The 12,978-nt window shown below is 35.8% G+C and overlaps 1 protein-coding gene across 5 annotated transcripts in view; it reads left to right on the top strand.

The window, feature by feature from the left end:
* Positions 1-12,978, top strand: part of ZDHHC2 (zDHHC palmitoyltransferase 2) — a 75,240-nt gene that overhangs the window by 33,685 nt on the left and 28,577 nt on the right. For all 5 annotated transcript variants that reach the window (XR_013525560.1, XR_013525562.1, XR_013525561.1 and 2 more), the window contains 3 exons: positions 9,842-9,962; positions 11,903-11,972; positions 12,709-12,741. Coding sequence is in view for 2 of the 5 variants with exons in the window: in XM_035270205.3 (XP_035126096.2) it covers positions 9,842-9,962; positions 11,903-11,972; positions 12,709-12,741 (224 nt within the window). In the remaining 3 variants the exon portion in view is untranslated. The remainder of the gene's footprint in view (positions 1-9,841; positions 9,963-11,902; positions 11,973-12,708; positions 12,742-12,978) is intronic.

Genomic DNA, 12,978 nt, shown 5'->3' with positions numbered 1-12,978 from the left:
TTTTGAAAATGGTGACTAGAGCAAAAAGAAAAAAAAAAATCCATTACACCAATTCAACCACTTACATTCTGAATTTGTAGTTTAAAAAAAAATTTGTGAGTACATTATATATATGCATTATATATATAACACGTATTATATATAAATATATATAATTATAACATATGTATTATATATAAATATATATAATATATAACATATTTATTATATAACATATATTATGTAAGCATATATACTATATAACATATATATTATATATATACTATATATTATATATATATGGGGTACATGAGGTATTTTGATATAGGCATACAATGTGTAATAATCACATCAGGGCAAATGAGGTATCATTCTCCACAAACATTTATCTTTTGTGTTACAAAAAATCCAGTTATACTATTTTAATTATTTTTAAATATACAATTAAAATTATTATTGACTGTAGCCACCCTATTGTGCTGTCAAATACTAGATCTCATTCATTCTTTTTTTTTTTTTTTTTAACGTGAAGTTTTGCTCTGTCACCCAGGCTGGAGTGCAATGGCACAGTCTTGGCTCACTGCAGCCTCCACCTTCTGGGTTCAAGCTATTCTCCTGCCTCAGCCTCCTGAGTAGCTGGGGTTACTGGTGCTCACTATCACGCCTGGCTAATTTTTTAGTAGAGAAGAGGTTTCACCATGTTGGCCAGGCTGGTCTTGAACTCCTAACTCAAGTGATCTACTGCCTCGGCCCCCCAAAGTGCTGGGATTACAAGCGTGAGCCACTACGCCCAATCTTACTCATTTTTCTAACTTTTTTTTCTGATACCATTAAGTGTCCCTACTTCTGTCCCAGCTCCCCACTACCTTTCCCAGCTTCTGGTTGCCATGCTTTTATTCTCTATCTCTCTGAGTTTAGTTGTTTTAATTTTTAGCTCCCACAAATAAAAAGTTTATCTTTCTCTGCCTGGCTTATTGTACTTAACATAATGACCTCCAGTTCCATTCATGTTATTGCAAATGGGACTCATTCTTTTTTTGTGTGGCTGAATATATTCCATTGTGTATAGAAACACCATTATGTTCAGTATTCATTCATCTGTTGATGGACACTGAGGTTCCTTTCAAATCTTGGCTATTGTGAATAGTGCTGCAATAAACATGGGAGTGCAGATATCTCTTTAACATACTTACTTCCTTTCTTTTGGGTATATCCTAACTGCTGGATCATGTGGTAGCTCTATTTTTGGCTTTTTGGGAAACCCATCAAAGCAGTAATAATTTACATTCTTACCAACACTATACAAGGGTTCCCTTTTTTCTACTACCTCACCAGCGTTTGTTATTGCCTTTTTTAGTTATCATTTTTTGAGACAGTGTCTTGCATTGTTGTCTAGGCTGAAGTGCAGTGCTGCAGTCACAGCTCCCTGCAGCTTTGACCTCCTGGGTTCAGGCAGTAGTCCCACCTTAGCTTCCTCAGTGGCTGGGACTACAAGCATGCATCACCATGCTTATCTAATTTTTTTAAATTTTTTGTAGAGATGAGGTTTCACTCTGTTGCCTAGGCTGGCTTAAACTCCTGGGTTCAAATGATCCTCCTGCCTTGGCCTCCCAACATGCTGGGATTATAGGCATGAGCCACTGCACCTGCCCTTTGGCTGTCTTTTGGATAACAGCTATTTTAGCTGAGTGCAATGATATCTCATTGTAGTTTTGATTTGCATTTTTCTGATGACGAAGGATGTTGAGCACATCTTCATATACCTGTTTTCCATTCGTGTGTCTTCTTTTTAGAAATGTCTATTCAGATCTTTTGCTCATTTTTAAATTGTATTATTTGATTTTTTTCCAGTAGAGTTGTTTCAGCTCCTTATACATTCTGGTAATTAATACTTTTATCAGATGGGAAGTAGGCAAACATTTTCTCCCATTCTGTGGGTTGTCTCTTCACTTTGTTGATGTTTACTTTGCTGTGCAGAAGCCTTTTAATTTGATATGATCGCATTCGTCTATTTTTCCTTTGGTTGCCTATGCTTTTGGTGTATGACTCAAGAAATCCTTGCCCACACCAATGTCCTGGAGAGTTTTCCCAATGTTTTCCTTTACTAGTTTCATAATTTGTGGTCTTAGATTTAAGTATTTAATCCATTTTGATTTGATTTTTGTGTAGGGCAAAAGTTATGGGTCTAGTTTCATTCTTCTGCATATGGATATCCAGTTTCCCCAACAGCACTTATTGAAGAGACTGCCCTTTCCCCAGTGTGTGTTCTTGGCACCTTTGTTGAAAATGAGTTTACTGTAGACATATGGGTTTGTTTCTGGGTTCTCTGTTCTGTTCCACTGGTCTATGTGTTTGTTCTTATGCCAGTCCCATGCTATTTTGGTTACTGTGTACAAATGCTAGTCTTATATCAGTACCATGCTATTTGGGTTACCCTGCTACAATAAACTCTGTCATATAATTTGAAGTCAGGTAATGTGTTTATTCCAGTTTTGTTCCTTTTACTCAGGATAGCTTTGGCTATTCTGGGTCTTTTGAGATTCCATATAAATGTTAGTATGTGTCCTTCTGGGGAAGGCTTTCCAGGTTAGATGTTGTGATCTAAGCTGAAACTGCATTAGGAGACACCCCAATCCCATGAATACTGTGGTTCTTACAGACTGTAGATGTGTACTGCCTTGGTGGTCTTGGATAAGATTTGGAAGAATTCTCTGGATTAATGGGCAGAGAGTCCTGCCCAGTACTTTCTTCCATACAAACAGAGCTTCCCTTATTTTCTTCCAAACAAACAGAGCCTCTTGCTCTGTGCTGAGCTGCCTGGAGCTGGTGGAGGGGTGACATAAGTACCTCTGTGGCCAGTACTACAGGGACTGTGCTCAGTCAGACCCAATCAGAATATCATTGGGGTTCACCCAAGGCCCACTGTGTCCACCACCTGGCTCCCCCACCTATGTTCACTCAAGGCTCAAGGGCTCTGCAGTCAGTAGGTGGCAAAGTCAGCCAAGCTTGTGTCCTTCCCTTCAGGGTGGAGAGTTTCCTCATGCCGTGCTGGGTCCAGAGATGCCATCATAGATGCAAAGACTGTAGTCAAAAACCTTTTATTTTTATTTTGGTATTCAGAGTGTACCTGTTCTCATTTTTTAAATTTAATAGTCCATCAGTGACCTATTGGCATTTTTAATACCAGCATATTGTTACTGAAATATAAAAAAATTTAATGCCACACTCCAATTTGTAATTTTTTTTTTTGAGACGGAGTTTTGCTCTTGTTACCCAGGCTGGAGTGCAATGGCGCGATCTCGGCTCACCACAACCTCCGCCTCCTGGGTTCAGGCAATTCTCCTGCCTCAGCCTCCTTAGTAGCTGGGATTACAGGAACACGCCACTGTACCCAGCTAATTTTTTGTATTTTTAATAGAGACGGGGTTTCACCGTGTTGACCAGGATGGTCTTGATCTCTTGACCTCGTGAAGCACCCGCCTCGGCCTCCCAAAGTGCTGGGATTACAAGCTTGAGCCCGGCCTCCAATTTGTATTTTTAGACTGATCCCAGTTTTTCATATTATAAATAATCCTGTCATTAACATGTTTATACATAGAGCTTTACTTATATTTGGAATCATTTCCTTAATGTAAATATCAGACGTAGAGAAACTAGATCAAGGAAATGTAAGTCATTTGCCCAATTTTTTCCCAAAGGATTATAGCAATTTACAATGTAACCAGCCTTATTGGACCCTTATTATTGTATGTTATTATTAAGAGACTCTTTGTTGCCAATTTAATCAGCAAAAACTTTATTGTTACTATTTTTTGAGATGGAGTCTCCCTCCGTTTCCCAGGCTGTAGTGCAGTGGCACGATCTTGGCTCACTGCAACCTCTGCCTCCTGGGTTCAAGTGATTCTTCCTGCCTCTGCCTCCCAAGTAGCTGGGATTGCAGGTGCCTGCCACCATGCCTAGCCAATTTTTTATATTTTTAGTAGAGATGGGTTTCACCATGTTGGCCAGGCTGGTCTCAAACTCCTGACCTCAGGCGGTCCACCAGCCTTGGCCTCCCAAAATGCTGGGATTACAGCCATGAGCCACCACACCTTTTTTTTTTTTTTTTTGAGATGGAATCTCACTCTGTTGCCCATGATCCAGGATGGAGTGCAGTGGCACAAATCGGCTCACTGCGGGCTCCATCTCCCAGGTTCAAGCAATTCTCCTGCCTCAGTCTCCTGAGTAGCTGGGATTACAGGCGCCTGCCACGACACCTGGCTAATTTTGTATTTTTACTAGAAACAGGGTTTCACCATGTTGGCCAGGCTGGTTGGGAGCTCCTGACCTCAAGTGATCTGCCTGCCTCAGCCTCCTAAAGTGCTGGGATTACAGATGAGAGCCATCACGCCCAGTCAGCAAAAAAATTTTATGTTTAAATATATACATGTTAGATACTAGTGAGGTTATGTTTATTTTTGTACTAAATGAAAAACAACTAGCAAAAAGGGAAATACAGTTCTTTGAATTTTCTGTTCATATTAGTAGATAGTAGTTTGTCCTTAATTTGTATATTCTTTAAAAAATTATACTGTCATTATCTGGAAATAGTCTGATAATATTCTTCATTAAAAGAAAAGGAGGCTCCTTGGACAAATGGCTGATTCTAGGACTTCAGCAGGAAATAGTTGAGATGAGCCTGAAGCATCTTATAGTGACAGAGATACAGGGGAAAAAAATGGCCATGATGCATCAAATGGATAAAGAAGCCAACTGAAGGAACTCCCAGTAGCTAAGCTGGAACAATTTGAGCAACAAAAATAAAGTAGCATTGGATTATAACCCAAAGTATAAAATAAATATGAGATTACTGATGGAAAAAATAATTGAAGGAATAAAAAATAAATGAGAATAGTAAAATCTGTCTTATAGAAGAATTCCAAATAATGTATATAGATACTTTGCTGTCAAGGAGATGAGGAATAAATCTCCACTTCTTACACATGAGCTACATATGCTGAATTCCTTCCAGAGAACAAGATGGAAAAGGGGAGGTAATGAGTACAGTGGAGAAACTTGACAAAAACTTCTTGAACTGGATGGTTGAAGTCAACATTAACAGTGATAAGTCATGTTCATAGAATGTACCCATGGGACCAGGCACAGTGGCTTACACCTGTAATCTCACCACTTTGGGAGGCTGAGATGGGAGGATCGCTTAAGGTCAGGAGTTCAAGGTCAGCCTGACCAACATGGCTAAACCCCATCTCTACTAAAAACACAGAAATTAGCGGGGCATGGTGGCACTTACCTGTAGTCCCAGATACTTGCGAGGCTGAGGCACTAGAATCACTTGAACCAGGGAGGCGGAGGTTGCAGTAAACTGAGATCATGCCACTGCACTCCAGCCTGGGCAACAGACCAAGACTCAGTCTCAAAAAATAAAAATAAAATGTACCTTGTTATGATGTACTGAGCATAGCTCTTTTTACCTCTGTGGGTTTCTTCTCAGCAGCCCATAAACCCAGTCTAATCATGAGAAAAATATCAGACAAATTCCAATAGAGGGATATCCTAAAAAATATCAGAAGAGTACTACTAAAATTTATCAAAGTCAAAACAACAACAAAAAAAGGGAATATCTATGGAACTGTCAGAGCTGAGAGGAACCCAAGGAGAAAAGACAAGTAAAGGTACTGTGGTATCCTGGCTGAGATTCAGGAATAGAAAAAGATATTCAGTACAAACCAAGGAAATCCGAATAAACTGTGCACTTTAGTTAATAATAATGTATCCATATTGGTTCATTAATGTACCAAATGTGCTATACTAAGTTAAGATGCTCATAATATGGGAAACGTAGTAAAGGGAGTATGTGGGAACTTTCTACTATTTTCTCAATTTTTCTTTAACTATGAAGTGTTTTGTTTTAAAATAGAACTATTTAAACAAAAAAGAGCATTTATCAACCCACCAAAGAACTGCCACATCTGAAGGTTGGTGGTAGGTCAGATATGTTACCTGCTTCATCCTAAGAGATCTTTCATTCCTTCAGATTTCTCCAAATGGCATCTTTCAACAAATCTATTATGTGACATGCCTTTGTGTATATAAAAGTTTTCTTGCATGGGGGGGACCATATATTTGGTATATTTCAAGGTAGCAATATGTTTGTTGACATCCAAATTATATGAGTAATACCATGAAACTGTATTTGTTTTCTTAAAGCTGATGTTGGGTATGTTCATTTATTAATAAAAACATTGAGCATACTAGTGAATCTTCAGTGCTAGCACTCTCTAAAACTTTCCTCTAAGGTGATGAAGACCCAGAACTCTGTAGAAAAAGGTAATACAATGTTGATGACTTTAATCCATTTAACTATGATTGAATATTTTACTAAATTAATTTCTAATGCCAGGCTTTAAATTAATTTTAGAAGTAAGGAAGGGGGATATATCTGCCTGAATAACGAGAATCCTGTTTCTGAGAATAGAAGGTTGGAGACTAGGATACAAAACAACTTTTTCCTTAATATATAATTATTTTGGGGGGTAGGGGGCAGTCTTGCTGTGTCACCCAGGCTGAAGTGCCCTGGCACAATCTTGACTCACTGTAACCTCCACCTCCCAGTTTCAAGTGATTCTTCTGCCTCAGCCTCCTGAGTAGCTGGGATTAGGCACACGCCACCACGTCGAGCTAATTTTGTATTTTTAGTAGAAATGGGATTTGACCATGCTGGCCAGGCTGGTCTGAAACTCCTGACCTCAGGTGATCTGCCCACCTTGACCTCCCAAAGTGCTGGGATTACAGGCGTGAGCCACCATGCCCGGCCTATTTGCAGTGATTTGACCTTGGCCTGCTGACATTAGCTCCTTTGTCCATTACACAATTAGAATAAAGTATGCACTGTGAGCCCAGAATTGACCCCTGCCCTTGTGGAATTAAATGCTTATGAGAGAGAGGGATGAAGGACAAATGAACAAACAAAATAATTTCAAACTGTGGTATGGAACACAAAGAAAGCACACATAGACCTGATGCAGGGTATGACAGGAGAAGGGACAGAAAGTGTACCCAGTTGAGTAAGGAAATCACAGACATTCTTTGAGAAGATGACATTTAGGCAGAAACCTGCAAAATGTGAAGGAGCCCTTCATAAAAAGCTTGTGAAGAACAGCTTTCTAGGCAGAGGAATCCGCATATGCAAAGTTGATAGATACTTTCTGTGGAATGACCCTGCCATTTATTATTATAGCATCACAGCATCATTTGGTATTATGCTTCTTATACAAGACAGATATTTCCAAATAAGATACCCAGTTCTATTAAGACCATTAGTACATGTATGTGTGTGTGTATTTTTTTTAAAAAGTGCATTTTAAATTTTAAAGTATTCTGCACCTACATAATGCCCAACTTAGAATTTGTTTTTCTTCTTCTTAAAAATGTTTATAAATCTATAACAGCTATGCATATTTGTAAGGTACCTGTGATATTTTGATACAAACATGCAATGGATACTGATCAAATGAGAGTAATTGGGGTATTATTTATCAAATATTTATTATTCCTTTGTGTTGGGAACATTCCAAATCTACTCTCCTACTTATCTTGAAATACTCAGTAAATTATTGTTAACTATAGCCTCCCTGTTGTGCCACTAAATACTAGATCTTATTCTTTCAATCTAACTGTATTTTTGTACCCCGACCTAGAATTTTTTAGTAAGAAAGAAAATCTGGTAAATCAATATGATTGTATATGATAGATCAATAAATAGCTTGAATTTTACTTTCTCGCTTCTTGAATTCTGTTACTAAGATCTGAAGGATGACAACATTCTCACTGCATTAGATTCCCATTAAAGTTCTTTTTCAGAGTAACTGAAAATAGTGAAATGTATTCTGGGAATCCATTATCGAATCGAGAGATAGTTTTCCATCTGTTGGAAATGTGGTTCCCAGCCCTTTCTTTGATTCCAGGATCTTTAGATCTGTGGCTGTTCCTGTCCAGCCTCTAGAATTAGGCTTCATGGCCCATTTCTAGGGTTCCACACTCAACACTGCTCACAGCCATACACCACGCTTATTTATATATTCTAGTGATCAGAGTATTTGTGTAAATATACTTCGTTTTTTTAACTGAAGCTTTAAGGTAGCAAGCTATTGAAGAGCTGCTGATAGACTACACTAGGTTTTCACAAATGTGGCCTTCACTTATTGAAGTGTAATTCGAAACACTGTGGAATTAGTTAATAGGTAAGCAAATGCTATGACTTTATAAGAGGAGGAATAGTTAAGCTAGAAGACTCTTTTCTTTCAGATACCCGAGAAACTCTTCAGGAACATAACTTTAACATATCTACTACTTTAATGCTAGAAAACTTGATATACTAATTTAAAATCATTGATATCATGTAAATTTTCTACTTAGAGAAAACTTTATTTTCTTTTACCTTAATGGTTTTGAAATTTTACAATGATATTAAACGAAAGGCTATGCATACAGGAATATTACGGCAATTTAAAAATTATTCACATTTGAAAGCTGGAAATTTGTTTCTATTTTTAAAATGACCTCAGTAGAATTGTCTTTTTCTAAACAAAGGTATTTAAATTTTATTTCTCTTAACATAAAGATTTGGACTCAAATATAATTACCTAATTTTTATTAAATTGTTTTTCCTTCTTTCATGGACATATCACTTTAAAAAATTTTTTTTAAATTGTAAACTATTTTATACATATTTTTCTATATATACAAAAACATATATCTAATATACTACTTAAAGAATAATTAAGTAAAAACACCTAAGCAGTCACCCAGCCAATATGTCAAACATTGTTCATATTTTTCATCTCTGCTGCATGTTTTCCAGTGCTTTCCCTTTATTCTTCAAAAAGTAGCAACTATCTTGCATTTTCCATTAATTATTCCTTTTTCTTTATAGTTTTATCACATGTGTATGTATCTCTAAACAATTTACATACTGTTTAGCTTGCTGGTTTTAAAATTATATATGAATGAAATCATTGTATATCTGTTCTATAAGATTGTTTACTGTTGTTCAATATGTTGAAGTTCTTTCCTTTGCTGTACATATCTACAGTTTATTGTTAAATTCCAGTACTATTCCATTTTTGGATATATTATACCCCAATTTATCGGTTATCCTTTTGATGGACATTTGAGTTGTGTTTAGTTTTTTTGTATTTTAAACAATGGTACTGAGATTTTTCTTGTACATGTCTCCTGGTGCACATTTATAGAAGTTTATACAGGTGCATGTGTGGGAGTGAGAGAGAGATATTAGGAGCCCAAAATTAATTTTTCTCAAATATTTTTAAATTAGCTGGGCTAAATTGTCAACATAAGAAGTAAAATAAATAATTAGTTCCTTTAGAAATGCTGGGAGAGATTTCATGTAATAATTATCCGTAAGTTAAAACTCACTTAGATAAAAAAAATATGCTTAATGAATTTGTTTCTACTTTTGTTCTTAATTATCTAAATAAAAAAGTTATTCATTTAATTGTATTTATTTATTGGATCATTTTATCTATCAATCTAACTAATATTTTGTTGGAACTCTGCAGATTATAAGCATTTTTGTGTACTCTGTTCCTTTTGAATTACACAAACACCAGAGGAAGTGGATATAATTGTATTATGATGATGATTATTATATGCTTTTTCTAGATGTTTAAGTTAATGACCTGTGAGGTGAACAGACTTGCCCAGATTTCAAACTCTATTGTCTCTTTGAATGTACAGTATACCATTAATATTTTATAAATACCCTCTTCTGGGTATGGTAGAAAAGACCAGTATGTCATCATTTCTTTGAAAATACTGATTAAAATTTAAATTTATTCCACAGTTCCATCTCTCTTATTCAGAGAAAGAATTGTTGGAGAGAGAGCCAAGAGGAGAAGCCCATCAGGAAGTTCTTAGGCGAGCAGCCAAGGATCTTCCCATCTATACCAGGACCATGTCTGGAGGTAAATGTCGATAATGGGTGCTTTGCAATGATATGCAAATAACATCGTTAAGGTGACTGTAAGAAAGTGTGTTTATATACTTGAAATGGTAAAAATTTCAGAATACTATGTTATTTCTTGAGTTGTTGTTAAATCTTTCCTGTATGAATCCATAAAACATAATGGGAACATGAATAACATTGTGGCAAAGAGATCTCAGGGAAATCAGAACTGACTTTAATCCTGTTCTGCCTACTTAGTTATGACTCAATAAAGGTGTGAGAACTGCTGAAATCTTCATTTATAGTAGTACTCACGTTTAAGAATTTAATTGTAGACTTTCCTATTCATATTTAATTTAAGGGGGGCAGTATCTGTAATTAATATAAAATTAATATTTTACATGTATTTTTTCATAAATTTAGAACAGGCATATAGATGATGTAAAACTTCATTTAGTTATTGGTATGATTTTTTATCTACCTTTAAAATTTTCTTACAAATGCAATAAATTAATAATCTCTTGTTTGGGACATATTTTAAGGTAATTTAACAACTATCCAATTAAACAATTGTCTTAAAACTTATGTACATGGACTAGTGATGCTTGCCCACCAAGACTTGCACAGAACTTCTGTGACTTCAGAGCTTTGCTGCCCATTATGGTAGCTGCTAGCCCCATGTGATTGTTGAGCACTTAAAATACGGCCAGTTCAAATTGAGATGTGCTCTAAGTATAAAATACACACTGGTTTCAAAGACTTAGTGTGAAAAAGTATATAAAATATCTCATTAATGGGCTGACACAGTGGCTTGTGCCCGTAATCTCAGCAGCTCGGGAGCCTCAGGTGGAAGATTTCTTGAGCTCAGGAGTTAGAAGTTACAGTGAGTTGTGATTGCACCACTGAACTGCTGCCTGGACGACAGAGTGAGACCCTGTCTCTAAAAAATAAATTAAAAAAAAATTTTAAACTCGTTAAGATTTTTGACTGGGTGTGGTGACTCATGTCTGTAATCCCAGCACTTTGGGAGGCTGAGGTGGGCAATCACCTGAGGTCAGTAGTTCGAGACCATTCTGGATAATATAGTGAAAACCCATCTCTACTAAAAATACAAAAAAATCAGCCAGGCGTGGTGGCAGATACCTGTAGTCCCAGCTACTCGGAAGGCTGAGGTGGGAGAATTGCTTGAACCCAGGAGGCAGAGGCTACAGTGACCTGAGAGGACATCACTGTACTCCAGCCTAGGCGACAGTGAGACTTCATCTCAAAAAAAATAAAGATTTTTTATTACTAATATTTGTTTCTGACTCACTTTAGAATCATAATTGAATCTAACTCTAACACATAATTTTTATCCTGTTTATTTTCACTAGTTTTTGATCATCAAGTGGTAGTTTCTTGGTTAATATGACATGGTTTTATCCTACAAAGACAGAGATGTGCTTATATATGTTTAGGTATACTTACCTTGTAAGTCTAAACAAATACTGAGGAAATTTAAGCCCCCCATAAATAAATTATTGCTGAGTTTCCAAAGCTAGTGACAGTAAACGGCACATAATCTGGTGTTCTTATTCCTAGTCTAATTTAAAACTTTTTTTGATAAATAGCAAAGTACAGGAAATCAATTGGTTTAATTGAGGGAGACATTCTATTTATTTTGATTAAAATGGACATGTTTGTACCCTTTGTGAGCCTTATTATAACTACTGACAATTGAAAAAGCATTAAAAAACTTTCCTTGGGAGATTCTTTGTTCTTGTTAAACCTCCAGAGAACTATGGCTGTAGGCAAGTCCTTCCATTTTTGCATTCAAACAGCATCAAATATCTTATTTTTTACCAAATTTAAATTTTATATGTGTTTTAAAATTTAAATTTGGAGAGATGATAAAACCCATTTAATTTCATATTCAATTCAGTGTTAACTCTAAAACTAAGTGGAGCTTTTTGTCCCTAGCAATCCGATATTGTGACAGATGCCAACTTATAAAACCAGATCGCTGCCATCACTGTTCCGTCTGTGATAAGTAAGAGAACCTTTAACTTCTAAAATATCTACATGCTGGTGGTCTTTTTCTTCATTATGTTTCTTTTCTCACTGCTTTCCTGATTATCTTCTTTTCTTCATATTCTTGCTTCTCAGCCCTTTATTTAGGAAATATAGTTGGTATAACCCACTTGCATTCATACCAGTGTGGCTTAAGGTCACAGTCAACTGTCAGTTTTTCCCCAGATTCACTATGCGATGAAGTACATGATTTTTAGCAGTTCTGACTTGGCTAGTTCGATTTAGGAAATAGGTCTATGAGTGTTTTTCATTTTTATAAAGATAACTCAGTTGACTTCATGACAGTCAGATGTTGTTATATTTAATATATTCCAAAGGCAGTATTACTTGGCTTAAGGATTGATGCTGAAGGAGAAGTTTTATCCAGACCTTCTGTAAATCTATTGCAGTTTTGTACTTTCTTTAGCATAAGATAATTGTATATTAGTACATTGTACTGTTTTTAGAAAATAAGTTGCTTTGCATCTTAAGCATGTGTATTTTGAATTAAAGTTATATTATTATAATGAATTGGATTTAGTGTTTATTTTACGTGAGAACTTCTGCCATTATCCAATTCTTAGATAAGTAAATAATTTGCAATATTTTACTTGCCACAACTCTTTGAACTAACCATAATTTATATTTTATTTTATAATTTAATATTATTGTAATTTCATGGGGTATTGGGTTTTGTGTTTTACTTTGTTTTTTAGATGTATTTTGAAGATGGATCATCATTGCCCATGGTGAGTGTGGCTCTATTCTTAAACAAGTTTGTGTCCCTTATAAATGCTAATAAATTGAATCATTGATCCATGTAAATTTTATCATAAATTAAATATAACTTTAGTCTATACAGGAGGAACTTTCAGATTTAGTTTCTAATATTTGTTTAATTAACTTAAAAGAGACTTTATTTAGGGGAGTTTCCATGAAATACTTTTAAAACCAGTAGGTTAACAATATAAACGTTAATATCGCAT

The sequence above is a fragment of the Callithrix jacchus genome, chromosome 13 (assembly GCF_049354715.1).
Source record: "Callithrix jacchus isolate 240 chromosome 13, calJac240_pri, whole genome shotgun sequence".
Lineage (NCBI taxonomy): Eukaryota > Metazoa > Chordata > Mammalia > Primates > Cebidae > Callithrix > Callithrix jacchus.
This window is presented reverse-complemented; position numbering and strand designations above follow the sequence as displayed.